This window comes from Oratosquilla oratoria, chromosome 2 (genome assembly GCF_046742065.1).
Source record: "Oratosquilla oratoria isolate Oo_2021 chromosome 2, ASM4674206v1, whole genome shotgun sequence".
In the NCBI taxonomy this organism is placed as follows: Eukaryota; Metazoa; Arthropoda; class Malacostraca; order Stomatopoda; family Squillidae; genus Oratosquilla; species Oratosquilla oratoria.
Window position 1 is genome coordinate 70003984 of NC_134778.1, and position 24000 is coordinate 70027983.

General features: G+C 46.8%; 1 protein-coding gene across 13 annotated transcripts in view; it reads left to right on the forward strand.

The window, feature by feature from the left end:
* Eph (Eph receptor tyrosine kinase) overlaps positions 1–24000 on the forward strand; it is a 1120455-nt gene that overhangs the window by 1011059 nt on the left and 85396 nt on the right. For all 13 annotated transcript variants that reach the window (XR_012967665.1, XM_076210031.1, XM_076210057.1 and 10 more), the window contains exons 4-6: positions 2988–3183; positions 4936–5171; positions 6891–7125. Coding sequence is in view for 12 of the 13 variants with exons in the window: in XM_076210031.1 (XP_076066146.1) it covers positions 2988–3183; positions 4936–5171; positions 6891–7125 (667 nt within the window). In the remaining variant the exon portion in view is untranslated. The remainder of the gene's footprint in view (positions 1–2987; positions 3184–4935; positions 5172–6890; positions 7126–24000) is intronic.

Here is a 24000-nt window from a genome sequence, read left to right on the forward strand (position 1 = left end):
GCGAAATGAGATTGGCAGCGTTGGAGGTTCCTTTGCAAGGGCGGACAAATGGCACTCGATTATATAGGGCTGTATGGGCAAACGGTAGCTCCCCGGGAGCCGGGTCGGGTCGGGTTGGGTCGGGTAATGGGATGGAGACCGCCAATGCTCCTCTTCGCCCGGATGTGGAGAATGTGTAAGTGGATTTACGGAATGTTGCGGCGGAGGGGGTGGAAGGAAAAAGAGTCGGCATGTTTTCTATTCATTCCCGTCGAGTTACAAAGAGCGTGTAGACTTTGTAGATGATACCTGGGCCTTTGCTGTGTGTGTGTATTCACCTCGGATCTGCTGCAGTCTCTGTCGAGACAGCCAGACACCACCCTACGGCAGTGAGCTCAGAGCTCATTATTTGCCGATCTCTGGGTAGGTCTGTGTGTGTGTGTGTGTGTGTGTGTGTGATGTTGATTCAAGGAAAATATATACCAAGAATTAATACATCATCCAACCGATTTGTGACAATCGGAAGCTCCAACTCATGAGGGACATTTTTAATATATTTGTCTTCAGAGTTCTCTTAATTCCTTATCTCTCACTTTCTTCTTTATCAGCACAACACCATTTCCCTGCCTGTCTTCCTACGTTCCTCATTCTCTTCCCTTTCTTGTCTTCCTGTGCCCTCGATATTTGCCTACTTTTCTTTATTCCATCCTCTTCCTCGTCTTCATACATCTTTATATCCCTTTTATTTTTTTCCCGTTTCCGGCACTTCCTCCTCCTCCTTCTCCTCCTCGTCCTCCTCCTCGTCCTCCTCTTCCTCCTTCTCTTCCTCCTCCTCCTCGTCCTCTTCTTCCTCCTCGTCCACTTCTTCCTCCTCCTCCTCCTCTTCCTCCTCCTCCTCCTCCTCCTCCTCCTCTGCCTCGTCGTCGTCTTCCTTCTCCTCCTCCTCCTCCTCCTTTTCCTTCTCGTTTCAAGAAAATTTCAATTTCCATTACCTTCCGTTCACTTTTCCATTTCCTCTCTCACTCTCTCTCTCTCTCTCTCTCTCTCTCTCTCTCTCTCTCTCTCTCTCTCTCTCTCTCTCTCTCTCTCTCTCTCTCTCTCTCCCCCCACTTTCTTCTTGCCACTCTTTTACTCTTTCCCTTTCCCTGACGTCATCATTCTCCCACATCTAATTCCTTCCCCCCTCCCCCCCTCCCCCCATCTTCCTCTCACACTTCTCTCTTTCTCCTTCACCCTTCCTCCCCCTCTTGCCCCTTCCTCCCCTTCATCCCCCTCTTCCCCCTTCCTCCCCTTCCTCCTTCCTATTTTTCCTCCCATTGCCCCCTTCCCCCTATTCCTCCCCCATCCTTCCCCTTTCTCCCCCTTTATCTCCTCCCCTCCCTTTCATCACTTTCTCCATCCCCCTTCCCTCAACTTCCGTTCCTCCCCGACTCCTTCCCCCCTACCCCCAGTTTCTCCCCCTTCCCCCCCTTCCCCCCTCTCCCCCCCACCCCTTCTTCCATGTCCTGCCAGGGCTCTGTTATCTGCGTGTAGCGGCTTTCCCCCTTATCGTCAGTCTCCACACAGCGGCGGCGGCGGCGCCGCCACACTTCTCCCGCAGCCGCCGCACTTCTTATCTGCCTTATCCCTCTGACTCCCGGAACGGCCGGCCCTTCCGTCCTTTCCTTACTTCCGTCCATTCCTTCTTTCATTCTTTGCGTCCTTCCTTCCCTTCCTTTTTCCGTCCCTTCCTTCCTTCCTTACTTCCGTCCCTTCTTTCCTTCCTTCCGTCCTTTCCTTCCTTCCCACCCTTCCTTCTTTCCTTCCTTTCGTCCTTTCCTTCCTTCCGTCCTTTCCTTCCTTCCGTCCTTTCCTTCCTTCCGTCCCATCCTTCCCTTCCGTCCCTTCTTTCCTGCCTTTCCTTCCTTCCATCCCTCCTTCCTTCCCTCCTCCTTTACTTCTTTTCGCTTTTCCTGATGCCTCTCCTCCCAGTCTCCTCTCTCTCTTTCTCTCTCTTTTTCTCTCTCTCTTTCTGACTTTCCACTCTTCACCCAGTCTCTCTCTCCTTTTCTCTCACTCTCTTTCTCTCTTTCTCCCTCCCTCCCCCGCTCCCACCCATTCAATCCCACTCTCATAATTCGTTGACGTGGCGCTCATTCGTGAATTTATTCTGGCTGGCGTCAGACGACTTTATTCAGTTGACGTAGGGGAAGGGAGGGAGGAGGGGATGGCACGGAGGGTTGATCTCCCCCAGCTCACTTGATACTTCTCTTGTTACTCTTTGTAACGAGCCGACACGTAACACATGCCATACCAAGCCAAACCGTCTTTTTGTATTGTGTAATACTTATCATAGTACTCTTTGTAGTACATGTACTCTTTGTAGCATTTATCATAGATTTCTTTGAAATACCATTTGTAGTACATCTTTTAGTACACTGTAGTATATATTTTAGTAATCTTTGTAGCACATCTCTTTGTAGCACTCATCTTAGTACTATTTGTAGTACATCTCTTAGTGCTCTTTTGTATATATTTAAGTCATCTTTGTAGCACATCTTAGTACCCTTAGTAGAACACCTCTTAGTACTCAATAGTAACTCTTTGTAGTAACTCATTGTACATGATCTCTTAGCACACCCGGCAATCAATGACTCCCCCCCTCATTACTCTTAGTAGACCACCTCTTAGTACTCAGTAACAACTGTTTGTAGTAACTCTTTGTACCTGATCTCTTAGCACTCACTGACTCCCCCCTCATTACTCTTAGTAGGACACCTCTTAGTATTCAATAGCAACTCTTTGTACCTGATCTCTTAGCACTCACTGACTCCCCCCTTATTACTCGAACACCTCTTAGTACTCCGTAGTAACTCTTTGTACCTGATCTCTTAGCACTTACTGACTCCCCCCTCATTACTCTTAGTAGAACACCTCTTAGTACTCAATAGAAACTCTTTGTAGTAACTCTGTGTACATGACCTCATAGCACTCTCTGACTCCCTCCGTCTTCTCTTTGTCCTCCGCAGTGGATCGAGGAGAGCTTCACGCGCTTCGAGGAAGGGATCAACTGGCGCTCGTACGTCGTCTGCGACGTGGCCTACAGCAACGTCAACAACTGGCTGTGGACGCCTTTCATCGAGCGGGGACCCGCCAACCGCATGTACATCGAGGTCAAGTTCTCTATGAGAGACTGCTCCCTCTTTCCCGGAACGGCCCTAAGTTGTGAGTATTTTATATCGTTTTATTCTATTTCATTGTATTTTTATTTTATTTTATTTTTAACCCATTAAACTCCGATGACAAGATGTCTTGTCATTTGGTCAAATAAAACAAAAAATCATAAAACACCAAAATGTTTGATCAAACACCAGAAAAATATGACGTCAGTCCTCGAGGACTGACGTCATATTTTTCTGGTGTTTGATCAAACATTTTGGTGTTTTATGATTTTTTGTTTTATTTGACCAAATGACAAGACATCTTGTCATCGGAGTTTAATGGGTTAAGTCGAACGGGGCCGTAGCCATTGGGGTTGTGTGTGTGCGTGTTTATGTGTGTGTGTGTGTGTGTGTGTGTGTGTGTGTGTATGTGTACAGTTAATATCCTCTGTCTTAATTTGGGATTAATCGCTTTCGTTTTAAGTATATAAAAGGGTTTACTTAACAGGGTACTGAGACTACCCCGAGCTGGGATTATATAGGGAACGGGATATGTATGTACATATATGTATATGTATAGAGTAGGAGGCAACAGTTCATAGCTGGGAGTATGTGTATGGTGAAGTAAGGAGGCTTAGCCGTGAATATATATGGGCTAAAGATCCCATACATTATGGGTAAATCCGGCTTGATAACTTCGAGACAGGTATGGGTTCTCGCTAGAGATGGGTTTTGGTGGTTGGGTGCATTACCAGGGACGTTCGTCGAACGACATAGGGTCGCCTTGCGCCTCCGGGAGCCTGACAAGTGAAGAGGAAGTGAGATGTCTCTCTTTTTTTTTTTTTTTTTTACGTCATTTCTCCCGTAGGAAGTGACATCACATGATGACGTCACACCCATTTGAGGGAGTGACGTCATAGCTATGTCATTACTATAGTATGACGTCATGTATCCTAAGATGATGTCATTGAGTATGATTCAAAATCTCGTAGAAGTTATGTAAGACAAGACAACGTTCTCTGTGGTTGCAAAGGGCGCAGGGCGACCGTTGGGCTCCGGAAAGCAAGAGTGTTTCTAATAAAAACCAACTACCGAGATACAGAGTTTGTATCGTCCCTCTGGGGTTAGGCCGGCGATCCTGCAATGAACCACTAAGGACACTGGAAGTGGTGAGATGGGAGGGACTGGTTGAGTGGGTTTAATTTATTCCTGGTTTAGGTGTAGGTATTGAATCGGTCACCCCTCTTGTAAGGTGAAAAATCCTTTACTTTTTGTTCTGGGGAACGGAGAGTAAAAATGTGGTTAGATTTGATGTAAGATTTTTTTTTTTCTTTTTTCAAATTCCTTTGTGTCTTTGTCATACGTGATAATGTCAAGTAATGCAAATGATTTGTGTTTTGTGGAGGAAGTTTTTTTCTGCAATGTACCTGCATTATTGTGATGGAATTGGTCATTTTACAGGTAGTAATATCTATATTTTTAATGCATATTCAGTGAATCTCGTATGGAGCAGACAATCCACCAGATCGCTGCAGAAAGAAAAGAAAATTTACAATCATCTCTTTCTCTGTCTCTCTCCTCTCTCTTTCTCTCTCTCTTCCACTCTTAAACAAGGATTTTTTTTATTTTTGCAGAGGATTTATTGTTACTCATAACATTTCCCTTGTTCCTTAGGCACAGGAACTTAAACACAATAGTTGGGAACTCTCCCTCCTCAGCGTTCTCCATAAAAATTTCCTTTTGCTTTTGGGCAAAGGCACTTTGATACAGAAAAGTTGTGAACCTTCCCTCCTCACCGTTCTCCATCTACCCGCAGGCAAAGAAACTTTCTCCCTCTTGTACTACGAGTTCGACGCCGCAACCAAAGAACCGCCGTTCTGGGAACCGGACAGCTACAAGCTTATCGACCGGATCGCCGCCGACGAAGGCCGTTTCACGAACTCCAATCAGGTCATCATCAACACCGAAATCAGGTCGATCGCGGTCACGAAGAAGGGCGTCTACTTCGCCTTCAGGGACCAAGGGGCTTGCATCTCCATCCTGGCGATCAAGGTGAGTGGATTGCTGAAGACTTCGTGGGTTTTGGGCGAGAAGGTCTCCTTCGAAGTCCAGACGAAGTTAAGTTCTTGGGTGTTCGGGGTTTTAGGACGAGCGAAGTCTTTCGGAACGTCGGAGCTGCAATGGTCTTGGCTTTTGGGTTTTCTGGAATGAACTGAGGTTTTTAGCTTCCTGAGTTCTCTGACGCAGCCCGAAGGGATTTCTCCCCGTCCTCTCCTTATATGCAAGGGGGGACGGAGAGGGGGGGGTCGCCGATTAAATGAAGCGGCCTTGCTGTGGATGTGCTGTGTCTTGCGACATTGCTTCTGACCCAGGGCGGTGGGCAGGGTGCAGGGATGACCCGTCATCCAGGAGGTGCTCAGATGAGAGGAAGGGTGGGAGGGGTGTGGAGTGTATTTAGGGATGAAATGGGTGGGAGTGTTTTTATGCCTTTCCCTTTTTGGCTACCTCCCTTGGAAGGGGGAAAAAGCCTTGGTATATGTATGTATGTATGTATGTGGATGTGCTGTGTCTTGCGACACTGCTTCTGACCCAGGGCAGTGGACAAGGTGCAGGGATGACCCGTCATCTAGGAGGTGCTAAGATGGGAGGGAGGGTGGAGGGGTGTGGAGTTTTTCAGGGATGGAATGGGTGGGAATGATTTTATGCCTTTTCCTTTTTGGCTACCTCCCTAGTATGGGGGAAAAAGCCTTGGTATATGTATGTATGTATGTATGAGTTCTCTGAAGTAGAGGTACTTAAGTCTTTGGACTTGAGACTGAACCCTGAGGTTTTCAGGACCATATATTCTGTCACTATTCTTAGCTTAAGTTATTTCCACCTTGATTTGGAGATTTCTGAGGTCCAAGCCATAGTCTTCTCCGAACAACACTGAAGATCTTTGGTTCCATTACTTGCTGAGACCCTTAGATATCGGGGTTAGTTTGGTCTCAAGCTTGGGAGTCTTTAGGGAGTCTTTCTCGGTGTCATCAGCCACAGAAGTCTCCGATTACAAGACTCAGAGAACCTCTGGAAATGATCCGGGGGGGTCTTTCTGGGGGACATCACCCTCAGAAGTCTCTAGTCATTAGACTCTGAGAACCCTCGAAAATGATCCCGGACAGAAAAGTTCGAAGAACCTCCGAAGCCAGAATGGGAGAGGCTTTTGCAGGAGGGCCTTACCCTCTGCATAATGGTTATTAGATGCCATGACTCGGGGAATTCTCAAGTAGAAGAGTTGTGTTACACTGATTATACCCATTACCACAATTGTTTTTTCACATTCACACCACGGAGGACCGCTCCGTGACGGAGGTCGCATTTTGTCGCCCATGTTGAGTTTGTCATCTTGTTCAACGAAGCCAATGATAACACGATGACAGAGTAATTGCTGATCCACCCTCTCCCACACTCCCCTCGCTTCCTACACTGCCAAATTAAGACTTCGCTGTCTTCGAGATGGCCGTCATTTCCCGAGTTTTCTTAGCCTCTTGGTTAGGTTAGTCTAAGATATGTGGTACTAAGTATTGGCTGGGATTTTCAAAATACCGCCATGATATCAATGATGGCACTATAGATACCGCCAGATATTGGATAGGATTGACAAAAAATACCGCCATAATACCGCCAACGATACCGATCCAAGTCCACATATCTTCACCATAACGGCGGCAATAGCGTCGTCGTCAACGGCGATACTCTCGTCATAACTGACCCCACCTTTCCCCATTACAGGTGTATTACGTCACGTGCTCGGAGATCACCAAAGGGTTCGCCCACTTCCCGACGACCCCGACGGGATCCGAGGTGACCAGTATCGAACAGACAAACGGGACCTGCGTAGACCACGCCCGTGAGCAGGGTCCCCCGACCTTCCTGTGTACCGGAGACGGCAACTGGTCTCTCCTCTCCGGTAACTGCGACTGCAACCCCGGTTACCAGGGGAACGTGGAGAAGCAGACGTGCGATGGTGAGTACCAGATCAGTACCGGGTTCTCTTTCCCTTAACCCCCTTTACCGGATCCAATTTACAGAACCCACCTCATTTTTTTTTTTTTTACATTTTTTTTTTCTTCTTCTTCTTCTTCTTCTTCTTCTTCTTCTTCTTCTTCTTCTTCTTCTTCTTCTTCTTCTTCTTCTTCTTCTGTCTCTTCTTCCTCTTCCTCTTCTTTTTCTTCTTCATTTTATGCCTCTTCCTACTCTTCTTCTTTTTCCTCTTCCTTCATTTTTTCTTCTTTCTTTTCCTACCCTCTTCTTCTTCTGTCTCCTCTTCCTCTTCCTCCTCTTCTTCCTCCTCTTCCTCCTCCCTAGACGTTCTTCGGCATTTGATAATGAATTGGATCATTCTTCCAATCAACCACTCCTACACTAAGACTAAAAATAGGTACCTGTTAATAATGGTCCTGTGAGATGGACGTCGGAGAGAAACATATCCCTCCAGTTCGTCTTCAGAACGTAAATACCTTCACTTCCATCTGCAAGTGCAACCCCAGTGGGTTGGAATTCGGTTTCCGGACTGGCCATAAAATCTACTTCAGCCATATTCTCGTCAAATTTTCAACATCAGCTGTATTGACAACCGCCGACTGATCACTTCCTAAGAGAAACACGACCTGGATAGATCAATGGGACGACCCAAGAACCGTTGCTGGTTGCTGTGGGGTTGCGGGTTTTCTGTCATTGGTGTTCGTGACAACATATATTATGATACAATTCGTCCATCTTAAAATGTTCATTTATGATCTCGTTATATTCCCATATCCTCCCATGGTTTCCTATATCCTCCCCCATGGTCCCCCACAACCTTCCACGATCCCCCATGATCCCTCACAGACTCCCATAGACTCCCATGATCCCCCATATCTTCCCATGATCCCCCATATCCCCTCATGATCTCCCCATATCCTCCCATAATCCCAGAAGTCCTCCCATATCCTCCCATGATCCCCCATATCCCACCACGATCTCCCCGTATCCTCTCATAATCCCCCATAGCTCCCCATATCCCACCACGATCTCCCCGTAACCTCCCATAATCCTCCATAGCCTCCCACAATCCCTCATAGCCTCCCATGATGCCCCCTAACACCCTTTATCCCCCCACGATGCCTCCTAATTCTCCCATTTCTCCCCATGATCTCTCACGATTTCCTGTATCCCCACGCAATCCCCCATATCCTCCCATAATCCCCCAGAACCTCCATATATCCCCTACGATACCTTACAATCCTCCCATATCCTTTCCACGACCCCCCCATGATCTCCCGATTATTCCCCCCATATAACCCTCCATATCCCCCCCCCATATCCCCCCACCCCCTTCCTTCTGCATCATCCCAAACTCTCCTCCATGCCCATCGCGGACTTCCGATCCTGTTCCTCCCTTCCACTTAGTCCCCCTTTTGCGCTCTCGCTCGCTCCTCCTCCTCTCCACTCCTTCCTCTCTCCTCTTCCTACTCCTCCCTTCGCCACTCCCGTTCTCTTTTAACTCCCTTCTTACTCCCTCTCTATCCTCTCTCTATTCTCTCTCTCTTTTTCTCTTTCTTCCAACTCTCTCCTGCCTTTCCCCTCGTTCCTCTCTCAGGCGTCTCTCTATTCTCCTTCTTTCATCTCTCTTCTCTCTTCTCACTCCTCTTTTTCTCTTTTCTTTCTCCTCAATAACTCTTTTCTTGCTCTCTTCTCACCTCTTTCTCTCACTCCTTTGCTCTCTCTTATTCAGTTTTCCTTCTCACTCCTCTCTTTCCTCTCTTTTTTTCCTCACTCTCCTTACATCATCTCACTCCCCTCTGACCCCCCTATCGCACTCCATGGTCCTCTCCCATTCCCACTCCCTTCTCCCATTCCTCTCCCACCCTTCTCCCACTCCTCTCCCACCCCTCTCCCACTCCTCTCCCACTCCTCTCCCACTCCCACTCCTCTCCCACTCCCACTCCTCTCCCACTCCTCTCCCACTCCTCCCCCACCCCTCTCTCACCTTTCTCCCACTCCTCTCCCACTCCTCTCCCTTACGGAAGGGAGTCCCCGACATTCTCTCCTCTCCCACCCTTCTCCCACTCCTCTCCCACTCCTCTCCCACCCCTCTCCCACTCCTCTCCCACTCCTCTCCCACTCCTCCCCCACCCCTCTCCCACTCCTCCCCCACCCCTCTCACCTTTCTCCCACTCCTCCCCCACCCCTCTCTCACCTTTCTCCCACTCCTCCCCCACCCCTCTCTCACCTTTCTCCCACTCCTCTCCCACTCCTCTCCCTTACGGAAGGGAGTTGCCGACATTCTCCCATTCGTTTGGAGTCCACGTTCAGGAACCTTCCGACAGCTTCCCCCTTGCTACAAAACCCTTCCCCCGGAGCAGCTGTAGAAGCGGTTGTGGCAGCTGCGGCAGCGGTTGGGGGAGTCAGGGGGACGGGGGGTTGGGGGGGGCGACTAGGGGGAGCTGGAGTCAGATCCGGAAATCATGGAAATTTGCTGGAAGAGGTCCGAAAGGTTTTGCGAGGGATTCCGAGGGCGCCAGGAAGGAAGGAAGCCAAGGAGAAAGAAGAAGGGAAGGGAAGGGAAGGTAGGTTTACAAAAAAAAAAAAGTGAAAAAATAAAAAATAAATAGATAAATAAGATAAAATAAATAAGTAAAATAAAATAATATTAATGATAATAATAAATAAATAAACAAATAAATTATAATAATAATAATAATAATAATAATAATGAAAAATAAATAAGTAAAATTAGTAAATAAAGATAATGATAACAACAATAATGAATAATAATGATGATAATGATAATAATAGTGAGTGAAGTCAGTGAGAGCACGTGAGAGCGGATCTCGTGAGAAACGAATCCTGAGAATAGAAATGGGATACAAACCCGTGAGAGTCGAACCTGTGAAGAAGGAGAGAGAGAGAGAAAGAGAGAAAGAGGGGGAGTGAGGGATGGGGGGTGGGTGGGGGTATTGTTGGAGGCTGAGATTTGCGTCCCAGAAGAAAGGAACGGGGAGGAAAGCTTTGATAAGGAGAAGTTTATAACGATGGTTGGGGGAAGGGGGGAAATGGGGGGGAGAAAGGTGTTGGGTGGTTCAGATGTCGAGCGGGAGAAAGGGGTGGAAAGAAAAATACATAGTTGTGGTTTGTTTGTTTATTTGTTTGCTTATGTATTATTTTATTTGTCTATATTGATTTTATTTCTTTATATATATATATATATATATGTATATGTATACATACACATCAGTCACAATTCACTGTAATTCTAAGCCATCAACATCGAGAAACTCGAGTAGGCATACATGCAGAAATTGAAACGTGGACTCGAACCTGCGGTAGCACGTGACAAGTGATAGTGTATATATATATATATATATATATATATATATATATATATATATATATATATATATATATATGTATTCATTTTGTTTGTTTTGCCTGATTGTCTGTTCTGTTTTATTTTATATTATCTTTTGTTTATAAATTTAATTTATTTATTTATTCTTTTATCTACTTTTTGCATCCAACTTTGTTTTATGAGGTAGGACAGAGAGAAAGGGGAAGAGAGGAATGAGGAAGGAATATGTTGGAAACAATTTGGATTAAAAAGAAGGGAAGTAAAGTATGATGATAATAGATTGAAACGAGAAAGAGGAAGAAGGAGAGGAAAATGAGGGAGAGAAGAAAACGAAAATTATATTTGGAAATATATGCTGGTACAGGTGGAGAAGGAAGTGAGGGAGGGAGGTAGAGAAGGAAGAAGGGAGAGAGAAGGAAGTAGGGAGGGAGGGAGAGAAGGAGGAAGGGAGAGAGAGAAGGAAGAAGGGAGGGAGGGAGAGAAGGAAGAAGAGAGAGAGAGAAGGAAGAAGGGTGGGAGGGAAGGAGAGATGGAGGAAGGGAAAGAGAGAAGGAAGAAGGGAGGGAGAGAAGGAGGAAGGGAGAGAGAGAAGGAAGAAGGGAGAGAGAGAGAAAGAGAGAAGGGAGGGGGGTTAAACAGTACAAGTCTGCGAAGTTCCTAAGAAAGAATGTATAGAGACAACTGATAATAAGGAATACAAAGGAAAAAAGATGAATAAAAATAGAGGAGAGATGGGATGGCATAGAGGAGGGAGAGAGAGAGAGAGAGAGGAGGGAGAGCATTGGGGGAGGAAAATAGTAAATATTAAAACACTGGATAGAAAACGACGAAAAGTACACAATGAATGGAAGAGTGTATCGTCGCAACTAGAAAAAAATTAGTTTATCGAGAGTTATGATTTTTTTTTATTGTTTAGCCAATAAATGACTGAATAGAGACAAATGCGTCGCCAGCCGCCCTCACCATTCTTCTTCATAGGAGGAAGATTTTCATTTGATGTACGCGTTTGTTTGTTTGTTCGTTTGTTTTCAGACCCTGTGGGTCTTCCTCTCTCTCTCTCTCTCTCTCTCTCTCTCTCTCTCTCTCTCTCTCTCTCTCTCTCTCTCTCTCTCTCTCTCTCTCTCTCTCTCTCTCTCTCTTTCTCTTTGTGTGTGTGTGTTTCATTCTCTCCCAGTCTCTCTTCCACCTCTCTCTCTATATATCTATCTTTCTCTCTTTCTCTTTCTCTCTTTGTGTGTGTGTGTTTGTTTCGTTCTCTCCCAGTCTTTCGTCCACGTCCCTCTCTCTCTCTCTCTCTCTCTCTCTCTCTCTCTCTCTCTCTCTCTCTCTCTCTCTCTCTCTCTATATATATATATATATATATATATATATATATCTATATATATATATATATATATATAGAGTTGGTAGACTGTAGGCACGGTAATTATGTTGAAAGGTCCGCTAGGTGGTTGGAAGGTCAACAACCTGGCGAGTTTGGCGCATGTTGGAAAAGTTGTCAGGTGGGCAGACTTGTGTGGGGGAGACTGTTGTTGTCAAATTGTTGGCAGGATGGCATGGTGACGATGTTGGTAGCCGGATAAGGTTGGGATGTTGTCAGGACGGTGAGGTTGGCAGGAGGACGCAGAGTTCGAGGTTGGTAGGGGTTGGCAGGCGGCGGCGAGGTTGGCAGGTTGGCAGACTGGCCCGGCCCATTACCATAACAATGGACAGCTTACCCTTCGCGTCCACGACATTCCAGCTCCCTCGCTCCTTCCCTCACTCCCTCACTCCCTCCTCCACTTCGCTACTCCTCCACTCCACTACTCCTTCACTCCATCCCTCCTTCCCGTCCTCCCTATCTCCCTCCCTTCCTCCACTCTTCTTCACTTCTTTTCTCCCTTCCTCCCTCCCTCCTTCACTCCCTCCCTCCCTCCCTCACTCCCTCCCTCCTTCACTCCATCACTCCCTCATTCCTTCCTCCACTCCACTCCTTAACTCCTTCACTCCTTCCCGTCCTCCCTCCCTCCTTCACTCCCTTATTCCTTCCTCCACTCCACTCCTTAACTCCTTCACTCCTTCCCGTCCTCCCTCCTTCACTCCTTCACTCCCTCACTTCCTCCTCCACTCCACTCCTTCACTCCTTCCCGTCCTCCCTCCCTTCCTCCCTCCCTCCACTCTTCTTCACTCCTTTCCTCCCTTCCTCTCCCTCCTTCCTCCCTTCCTCCTTCACTCCACTACCACTCCATTCCCTTCCTTCCGCTCTCCCTCCCTCTGCTCTCCCTACCTTTACTCTCCTTCACTCCTTTCTTTCCTCCACTCCCCCTCCCTCCCTCTCTCTCCACTGATCCACACTCCCTCTCTTCTGCCACTCTCCCTCTGCCCTCCTTCCCTCTCCCCCTGCCCTCCTTCCCTCCTTCCCTCCTTCCCCTTACCCAGACGACCGCCCTTACTCCGCTCTTCCTCCCTCCCTCTCTCCCTCCCTCTTTCCTTCTCTCCCTTCCTCCCTCCCTCTCTCCCTCCCTCTTTCCTTCTCTCCCTTCCTCCCTCCCTCTCCATCTCCTATACTACTTTCTCTCTGTTCCTCTCCCTCCTTCCTTTTACCCTTTCTCTGCTTCACCTTCTCCTCCTCCTCCTCCTCCTCCTCCTCCTCCTCCTCCTCCTCCTCCTCCTCCTCCTCCTCCTCCTCTCACTTTCCTTATAATTTTCCTTCACCGTTCCCCTCATCCTCTTCCCTACTCCCCACCCTCCCCCCAGCATTTCATCCCCCCCTCCACCCTTCTGTAAACACGTACTCCCCCAACTACCTCTCCCGCTCCCCCACCTTCCTCCCACGAAACTTTCCCCCAAATGTTTTAATAAAATCGTCCCTAGCTCGCCAGAATAAAGTCATAAAACTAGAAAACACAGGTCACCACAATCCCCTTTCCTTCCCCCTCTCCCTCCTCTCCCCTCAGCCTCCTCACTCTTCCTCTCCTCCCCCATCACCACCCCCAACCTTCCCCCACCTTCTGTGAAGAAGTTGGGAGTGTGATCGTGTAGTAAGCGATATCCACTGCTTCTTTCTTGAGGGATACTTAGTAGGAATTATAAGAAAGGATTACAAAGGAGGGGCATGCCGACGCGAGACCTTTTGGTCCATAACTAGGTCGGATGCGAAAAAGAAGTTATAATAATGATAAGTAAATAAATAAAATAAAATAAAAAATAAATAAATAAAACCAGTATTCTTTCTATTGAGTGGAAATGAATCTCCAGTCATAAAGAAAGCTGCGGAACTCGGGTCTGTAGGGGTGTCACTAAAGGTACAAGAATACAGTTGGAATAGTGAGAGCAAAACTTAGGTATTAGAGATTAGATTAAAGTAAAATATAAGAAAAGCCAAGCAACAACTCTCTCTCTCTCTCTCTCTCTCTCTCTCTCTCTCTCTCTCTCTCTCTCTCTCTCTCTCTCTCTGTAAAGTGTTTTGGTTTTGCAAGATTTGGAGAGCTTTGGATAAAAAATGAAAAGAGTAAAGAGGAGGAGGCTGGCGAGAAATATGGAAAAAAGAGGTGATAAAAAAGAGGCATACGAAAAAAAGAGGCTCAGGGAATATCTTAAAAGAGAGTATCAGAAGAGAGGACGAGAGATGGAGAAAAGAGTTGATGATGAAAATGCATAGAGAAAAAAGAGTAAAGGCTTGTATGAAAACAGTATCGGAAGAGAGGGCGAGAGGTGGAGAAAAGAGTTGATAATGACGATGAATAGAGAGGGAAAGAGTAAAGGCTTATATAAAAAGAGTATCGGAAGAGAGGGCGAGAGATGGAGAAGAGCGAAGAGAGAGAGAATAAAGAAATGGAAGGAGCAGAGGAGAGAAGAGAGTTGATAAAGAGGGAAACATTAATGAAAAGAGGAGAGAAGGATGAGTTAGAAATATTGAAAAAACATATTTTTATATACGTATACCAATTATTATTATTATTATTATTATTATTATTATTATTATTATTTTTTTTTTAATAGTGATGGCCTAAATAGAAAGCAAACAGATTTGAAGCGATATAGTATGGGGAGGCAGAAATTGTTGAAGACTGAGGAGGAGGAAGAGGAGGAGATGGGATGAGATAGAAGAGGAAGATGGAAAAAGGGAAAAAGAAGACGTAAAACGAAAAATGAAATATAGGAGGAGGAAGAAGGAGGAGGAGGAAGAAGAAGGAGGAAGAAAAAGAGGAGATAGTGGTTGATATACTGTAATTATCGACATTACAGCAGCAGCAGCAGTAGTAGTAGTAGTAGTAGTAGTAGTGTTGATTGTAATGTTAGTGGTTTATGAAGAGGTGGTGGAGGAGGAGGAGTAGGAGGAGGAGGAGGCGAGCCCGGGAGCCTGTCGGATCCGTCTCTGGGCAGAGCGACCACCCGCAAGCGCAATTAGAGCGCGGGGCCGACGGGCCCAGCCAGTTGCTATCAGGTCAATATCTCTTTGCACGCTTGTCTGATTAGCTCTCTCTCTCTCTCTCTCTCTCTCTCTCTCTCTCTCTCTCTCTCTCTCTCTCTCTCTCTCTCTCTCTCTCTCTCTCTCTCTCTCTCTCGCTATCTCTCTCTCACCTTCTCACCTCTCTCTCTCACCCTCTTTCTCTCTCCCTCTCGTCTTTCTCTCCCCCTCCCTCTTTTCCCCCACTCCCTCTTTCTCCCCTCTCTCTCTCTCTCTCCCTCTCCCTCTCTGTTTCTCTCCCCCCTCTCTCACCCTCGCACCCCCTCTCTCCCTCCCCTCTCTCTCTATCCCTCTCTCTCTCTCTCTCTCTCTCCTCTCTCTCTCTCTCTCTCTCTCTCTCTCTCTCACTCTCTCTCTCTCTCACCATCTCTCTCTCTCACCCTCTCTCTCTCTCACCTTCTCTCTCTCTCACCCTCTCTCTCTCTCTCTCTCTCTCTCTCTCTCTCTCTCTCTCTCTCTCTCTCTCTCTCTCTCTCTCTCTCTCTCTCTCTCTCTCTCTCTCCTCTCACATTATCACTCTCACGTTCACATACGGTTTTGTAGTTCTGTAGAAACGTCTTAAGCTTGCGATAATGAACCGTATCATGCTTATTTGTAGCCCAAGAGGTTTTGTAGCCCAGGTCAATCGTCTAAGGCTAAGAGCTTTATCAAGCCTATTGATTCGGCCCAATAGGCTTTGTAGCCTAGTACAAACGTGTAGGGCTAAAGTAATGAGTTTATCACACATATTAAGTAGCCCAAGAGATTTTGTAGCCAGGTCTAGGGCTAATAGTAATAGGTTTTATCACGCGTTTTTGGGCTAAGAGGTTTCGTAGCCCAGTAGAAGCGACTAGGACTAAAAGTACTTTCTTGCTTACAATTGTATAGTCCAAGAGGTTTTGAAATGGAGAGTCTTCGGACTAGGAAAAGGTTCTCGATCGAGACCTCAGGAAAGGTCATCATTAGGGCTTTTGTCCTTGGCTAAGGTCATTTTGGCAAAAAAAAAAAATATATATATGTTCGACGTCTCACGGGCGTGTCTGGCCACCGTTTTTTTTTTTTTTTCTATACAAATATCCCTCTTTTCCTCTCTTCATTCTCTTACTTTTCCATATCCTCCTTCTCCTCCTCCTCTTCCTCCTCTTCCAGTTTCACCTCTTTCCCCTCGACCTCCTCGTTCTCATTTTCCTTGTCCTTGTCCTTGTCTTCTTCGTCCTTGACCTCGTCCTCCTCCCTCTTCCTCCTCCTCCTCCTTCTCCTCGTCCTTTCTCCCTCACCTGTTTCTCCTCCTTCCTATTCCTCCTTCACTCCGCCTCCTCCTTCTCCTTCCTCCTCCACCTCCTTCCTCCTCCACCTCCTCCTCCTCCTCCTCCTCCTCCTCCTCCTCCTGACATTCCTGAGGTTGACTGCTTGATTCTGGAAGCCGAGAGGAGTAGCGGCGGCGTCAGTGGCCTCCTTATTTATTGTCATCATCATCTGAAAGTCTGGAAGGTTGTCTGGACGGTGCTCACACGGGGGGAGGGGGGAGAGAGTTCGATCTCGTTTGATTTCCGCCCCCCCACATTCAGTATCTAACCCCCCCCCCACCATTCAGTTCTCTCCCCTTCCTCGTTCTTCTCTAATTCCACTTTTTTCCATTCCACATCCATTCCATAGCCTTTCATTCCAGTTTCCAGATGCTATCCACATTCCCATTTTGTCCCCCTATCTTCCCATAACCTGTTTCACATCCCCCCATACTTCTTCCCCCCCAACCATCCCCCCGTTTCTTTCCCATGGTCTTTTGATCGCCTTACTTTTCAGTCTCCCCCTTCTCCCCCTCCCCTTCTCTCCCCTCACCTCCCCCCCCTTTTTTTCTAAGCCTCCAAGTTTTTAACTTCACTTCTTCCCCCCACTTCTAGTCCCCTTTCGTCCCCTTCTCGCCTCCCCTCTCCCTCCACTTCTCCTCCTCCTCCTCCTCCTCCTCGCCTCCTCTTCTCCTCTTCTCCTCTTCTCCTCTTCTCTTCTCCCTCCTCCGGACACCCGCCCACGTGTATCTATTTTCGTGGGGGCCCCATTTCATTACATTCTCGACATTGGCTCCAGCCACGCACCTCCCTTTCCCTTCCACCCCCTTTCCCCCCTCTCTCCCATCTTTCCCCTCCCCCTCCCTATCTCTCTATCTCTCTCTTTCTCTTTCTCTGTCTGTCTCTCTCTCTTTTTCTCTGTCTCTCTCTCTCTCTCTGTCTCTCTCGCCAGGTTGGTGCAGTAGTCATTATGTGTCCGCATTACTCATCATCCTACAGTACTATGTTCCTTCTCCTCCCCCTCCTCTTCCTTCTCTTCCTCCTCTTCCTCCTGCTGCTGATCTTCCTCTTCTTCCTCTTTCTTCTCTTCCTCCTTCTTCTCCTCCTCCCTCTTTTCTTTTTCCTCTTCCAAATTTTCTGTATTCTCTTCTTCTTTTCCTGCACCTCTTCCTCCCCTCTTCCCTCTCTTCGCTTTCGTCTCTCTCCTATCGTATTTCTTTTTCTCCTCTTCGTCTTCCACTTATTCCTTCTCTTCTATCTCCTCTTCTTTAACCCTTTCCCTTCCTTATTTTTTCTTCCTCTTCCTCCTCTTCCTCCTCCTCCTCCATTTTCTCGTATCCCCATCATCCATGTCCTCTATCCCCATCTTTCTCTCTCACTTCATCTTTATCACTCCTCTCATTCCTCGCAGCGTTTTTTTTCTCCCCTCCCCCCAATCGTCCTTCCCCCCCCCCCAACATGTCTTTGGGGGTTGACCTTGACTGGGGCCTCCCAAGGTCATCAACTCCTGTGGCTGTTTACTTTCGTGATAACTTGCTCTCTTTTGCTTCTTTGCTTCTCTCTCTCATTCTCTCCCTCTCTCTCCCTCTCCCTCTCCCCCCTCTCTCTCTCTCTCTCTCTCTCTCTCTCTCTCTCTCTCTCTCTCTCTCCCTCTCTCTCCCTCTCCCTCTCTTTATTTTACAACCAAAACTAACGTTTCATATTTCGCATATATAAAAAATATATGTTTCATTGTTGTTGTATCAATACTTATTTGTTTACAGAAAAACGCTAGTTGTCTAGGCTCTGTTGTATTCATGAGTGTATTAATTACTGTATCATGAATTACTCAATAACTAAGGATATATTTGTATAATTCCGATGGGATTCCAATTTGTTTATATACCGCTTTGGTAATTAGGTTGTCTTTCGTGGGAAGGCTGCGCTCTTACCAAGGTTGCATTGTTCGTAGGTTGCCGAGGTACAGTGTTCATGGTGTTGCTAGGCCCTGCAAGGTGTTCATTTTTGAACAGTAAGAACATAAACTTCGTGTTCATTTGTTCCCGTGTTCGTGTGTTCATGTGTTCGTGTGGATCGAAAGAGTAGAAGTGGCTGCCCAGAGTAATGGTTATGCGGTTAGAACCCCAGATACGTCTCGTCCCGAAGACGTCCCAATTGTAACGGGAATAGGGAGGTTAAAAACTGAAATGAGGGAGTTCGATGAGAAGTTTGTGGGACTCCAGGGATCGTCATCAGTAACCTGAAAGTAGTTCAGCGACAATATTTATAACAATAACAACAACAATAATGATGATAACAGCAATGGCAATTACTCTGTGACAATTACTCTGGACGACCGTGTTGTGAACAGCTGCCCAGGATGTAACACTTCACCCCATACCATACAACACATAATGGAAGACTGCATTATACACAATCATGCACGCAAACAACACAACATACACTCTATAAAGGATTTGTGGGAAAACCCAGTTTCGGCTATGGCCTTCCTTGGGGAGACGGGACTGCTCGGACAGACAGTCTAGGGAACGACAACAACAACTCTGTGACATACTCTACGGGATTTTGTCTTTCGAAAACGATTTATTTTTACGTGAAGGAACAGTACTCCCTCACTCTTCTTTCTCTTCTATCGAGAGTTTACCATCGCAGTTACATAAAGCCGAATTTTATAGCTAGCAAAAAAAAAAAAAAAAAAAAAAAAAAAAGAATAAATAGAATTAAAATAATGATAATAAAATAAATAAATGAATAAATGAAAATAGAATAAGATAAAATAGAAATAAATTAATGAATAACTAAATAAAAGGGTGTCTGTTGACAGATATTCAACACAAATCGACTTCAAATTTAATTTCTTACTCTCTTTATTACCGCCTTCAGCACGATGGCTGTACTTATACACATCATTCTGCTCACAGACAAGCGATTTTATTTATCTAAGGTGATCTTTAAGGGGTGTCGACCGTTTGGAACAACTTGTCGCATGAAACGTCTTCAAGAATGAAGTCCCTCGGAGTGAGAGCTGCCTTGGCCTCCGTTTTCTGAAAGGATTTGTGGACTTTTGAGGTTCTCTGTTTGAGGATCCGTCGCCAAACAGCTTGTTGAGGCGGTGATGGCTCAGACACTTGAGAGGTGGCCAGCCCGCGTCCTCTCCTCTACCCTTTCCCTCTTCCTTCTTCCCTCTTCCTTCTTCCCTCTTCCTTCTTCCCTCTTCCTTCTTCCCTTCCTTTCCTTTCCCTCTTCCACGTACCGGTTACCCTCTCCGTTTTCCTTCCCTTTTCCTTCCCTTTTCTTCGTCTTCTCTTCTTATTCTTCTTCTTCTTCTTCTTGTACTTTTCCATGTTTTGTTAGCTTAGTGTTGTTCTTAACCTCCTCCTCCCATCGTCCTCTTCCTCCACCTCCTCATTTTCCTCTTCCTTCTCCTCCCCCTCCTCTTCCTCCTTCTCCTTTTTCTCCTCCTCTCCTCCTTCTCCTCTTCCTCCTCCTCTTCCTCCTCTTCCTCCTGCTCCTCCCCTCCTCTTCCTCCTCAACCTTCTCCTCTTCCTCCTCCTCCTCTTCCTCTTCCACCTCCTTCTTCTAATGATAATAATGATAAAGATCACTCTCCACACCTCCTCCTCCTCCTCCTCCTCCTCCTCCTCCTCTTCCTCCTCTCTGGGTCCAAGCGTTTTGACATTTCTCCATCATCGTGACATTTTGCGTTATCGATTTCTCATCCTTCCCTGTCATTTCTTTCGTCCACCCCAACGGCTCAGAGTCACGTAACATTCTTTCATGTTCTGACATAAATCTCCTCCCATGCAGGAATGCTGAGTCACATGTGAACGTTTACTATCCTTTGCTCTCCTGTGACGGGGAATAAGAATTTCGTCACTGTGTTCCTTATGTGTGTTGGAACGGGCGACTTAGTGGGGCGGATGGGGAATCTCCTGCAAAGAGTCTAGGCAAGCATTGACACGGCTACCCCCCATACAAAGGGGAAAAAGATGATTGACATATTCAGACATATCGCCAAATGTTGGCTGGAATGTACAAAATATAGCCAAGCCTGTGATAATAATGGTCGAAAATGGCGGATTATTGGCGTAATGATGGTGGTACTGGCGTTTTAAATGGCGAGATCTACGATTGGCCCAGTTCTCCAGCAGAGTGCTTGTGAAATGTGCAAGATTGTAAATTATTCCTCCCATTCGTGCTCTCAGGCGAGTAGATACAGTCAGGCGTCAGCCAGAATAAAATATGCAAAGCTGTGGACGTTTTAAGTGCCTTAATTGAGATAGCAATCCACCTGTCCTTTCCTGGACTATGCTGGGCTCTCTCTCTCTTCTCTCTCTCTCTCTCTCTCTCTCTCTCTCTCTCTCTCTCTCTCTCTCTCTCTCTCTCTCCTCCCCCTCTCTCTCTCTCCTCCCCCTCTCTCTCTCTCCTCCCCCTCTCTCTCTCCTCCCCCCTCTCTCTCCTCCCCCCTCTCTCTCCTCCCCCCTCTCTCTCTCTCTCCTCTCTCTCTCTCTCTCTCTCTCTCTCTCTCTCTCTCTCTCTCTCTCTCTCTCTCTCTCTCTCTCTCTCTCTTTCCCCTCTCTCTTTCTCCCCCCTCTCTCTATCTCTCTCCCTCTCCCTCTCCCTCTCTCCTCCCCCTCTCCCTCTCTCCACTCCTCCTTCTTTCTCTCTCTCCACTCCTCCCTCTTTCTCTCTCATACACACACATACACACACACACACACACACACACACACACACACACACACACACACACACACACACACACACGTACGTTTTAATCAGACGGTTTTGATGCGATTGGAGGGCGGCGAGGGGCGCTGTATGTGTTGGTTGGGGGAATCTTCACTTGCCATTTGACTCGAGTTAATCAGAGGCTGATGTTTAATTCCTCGAGGAAGGGGGAGAGAGAAGAGGCGGCGAGGAAGGGTCAAGGGGAGGGTAGGAAGAGAGCTGAGGAGGAAGAGGAGGAGGAGGAGGGGAAGGAAGGGACTTGGGGGGAAGGGAGGAAGGGTCATTAGGAGGGTAGGAAGAGAGGTGAGGAGGAAGAGGAGGGGAAGGAAGGAAGGAAGGAGAGGAAGGGTTTGGGGGAGAGTAGGAAGAGAGTGAGAGGGAAGAGGAGGGGAAGGAGGAGAAGGAGGAAGAGAAGAGGAGGAGGAGGAAATGGAATAATTTTGGTACAGTTGGTAGACACAAATAATAATTATAATTAGAAGAAGAAGACAAATGAAACTGATAGGTTTGGTGACCTCAAGTTTTTCTTCAGCTGATGGCTGTCCCCCTAAGGACCGGAAATGACAATTAATGTATTTATTATGGTTAGCGCTTCCTCTGTCACGTTTATCGTCAAGATCATCCTTACCTTCATTAACCCATTCAACTCCGATGACAAGATGTCTTGTCATTTGGTCAAATAAAACAAAAAATCATAAAACACCAAAATGTTTGATCAAACACCAGAAAAATATGACGTCAATCCTCGCTTCGCTCGCAGCGAAGCGAGGACTGACGTCATATTTTTCTGGTGTTTGATCAAACATTTTGGTGTTTTATGATTTTTTGTTTTATTTGACCAAATGACAAGACATCTTGTCATCGGAGTTGAATGGGTTAAGGAGTGTTGGAGAAGGAAGGGAAGGGGGAGAGAGGGGAGGGGGAGGGAGGGGAGAGGAAGGAGAGGAGGGAGAAGGGGGTGGAACCTAACGAGGTATTATGATATAGGTATCAGATGTTACGTGAAGGAACACTGACGGACAATTGGTTCTGATACTTGTGGTGATTATAATGCATTTATCAATGGTGGTGTTGGTGGTGGTTGGTAGTGATGGTTTGTGGTAAAGGCTTTCGGGAAGGGCGATTAGGTCGTTGGTGGAAATGGTGAGAGTGATGATCAATATGGAGGAAGAAGAGGAAGAGGAGGAAGAAGATGTCATTGCTCATTGAGGGTTGACCTCTTGTCTTGGTAGATATGGACCAAAAGGTCTCCTGTCGGCATGCTCCGCCTTTGTAATCCTTTGTAATAAGAGCTAGTGATGGAAGATCAAGGAGACGAATTAGGGGAGGGGGGGGAAGGGGGATAGATGAGTAGATGAGGATGTCTTGGTAGGTCTAGAAGGTTAACCCATTCAACTCCGATGACAAGATGTCTTGTCATTTGGTCAAATAAAACAAAAAATCATAAAACACCAAAATGTTTGATCAAACACCAGAAAAATATGACGTCAATCCTCGCTTCGCTCGCGAGCGAAGCGAGGACTGACGTCATATTTTTCTGGTGTTTGATCAAACATTTTGGTGTTTTATGATTTTTTGTTTTATTTGACCAAATGACAAGACATCTTGTCATCGGAGTTTAATGGGGGTATGTCAACAGCAGTAAACTCGATGTGTGCTTCCTTTAACCTCTTCGATTCCAAATAAGGCAAAAATAATGAACAAAAACGAATTAACAAAAACCCCTTGTGTATCCAAAATAAGGTCATATAAGGTCATTTTATCATTTGGTGATAAAAATGAGTGAGTGTTTAGCACGGCAGGGGTGAGGCAGAATTGATGATGATATGGTTTAAGGTCACAAACTCCCCCACCCCCTATCGGAAGGCTGGGACGGTACCCCTCACAGAGGACTTTGTGGCGTGGAATTTAATGAACCATGCCCTTGGTTCAACTTCGCCGGTGGCAGGATTCGAAACGCCATCCCATTGGTGATAAGGATGAGTGTTGGTGCGGTGTTTAGCACGGGAGCGGTACAAAGGACGTTGTTGGCGGGTCCGCTTTTCTGAACCTCGTGGCTTCGAGGAATCGACTGGCCTCGAGAAATCGACTGGTCTCGAGGAACCTTGTGGCCTCGAGGAATAGACTGACCTCGAGTAACATCATGGCCTCGAGGAATCGAGTGGCCTCGAGGAACCTCGTGGCCTCGTGGCCTAGACGAGGCGGGGAGTCGCCCTCTTTCGTGGCATTAGTATTCCATTTGTCCACTCGTCTTCCACAGCCTCCACTACAGCCTCCACCACAACTGCCACCACTACAACCGCTACCATCACCATTATCATCATCATAGTCCTCCTCCTCCTCCTCCTCATCATCATCATCATCATTGTCATCATCCTTATCATCATGATGACCATCATCATCATCACCATCATCACCACCATCACTACCGCCTCGGCCACATCACCACTACCTCCACCACGACCATCACCACCTCTGCTTCCTCTTCCACCGTCACCCTCCTAAGCTTCCCTCTTCCACTTTCTTCTTCCTCAGTTTCTCCTTCACCTTTACACTATTTCACACCTTACCTTCCCTCCCCTCCCCACTCCCCTATATCCATACAGAATCCTATTACCTTCACCAGCGCCTAAACACAGAAACACATAGCCTTCGTAATATGGGAGAGGAGGAGGAGGAGGAGGAGGAGGGAGAAGAATCCAACGCGTCCAGAGGGGAAAAAGAAAAGCATATTTTCAATGTTCCTGCTGATGTGTAGGACAAGTGGAAACTGTACTGAGAGGGGAGGAGGAAGAGGAGGAGGAGGAGGAGGAGGAGGAGGAGGAAGAGGAGAAGGAAAGCTGGTAGGCAAGATGGTGATCAAGGTGAGAGAGAGAGAGAGAGAGAGAGAGAGAGAGAGAGAGAGAGAGAGAGAGAGAGAGGGTTTTGCAATGTGATTGAAAGGATTGATGGTGGACGGTGCTTGTGGTAGAAGTGATGGTAAAATAGAAGGAGGAGGAAGAAGAGGAGGAGATGTCGGTAATGACGGTTTTCTGTGGCCAGTAGGAATTGAGATTGAACACC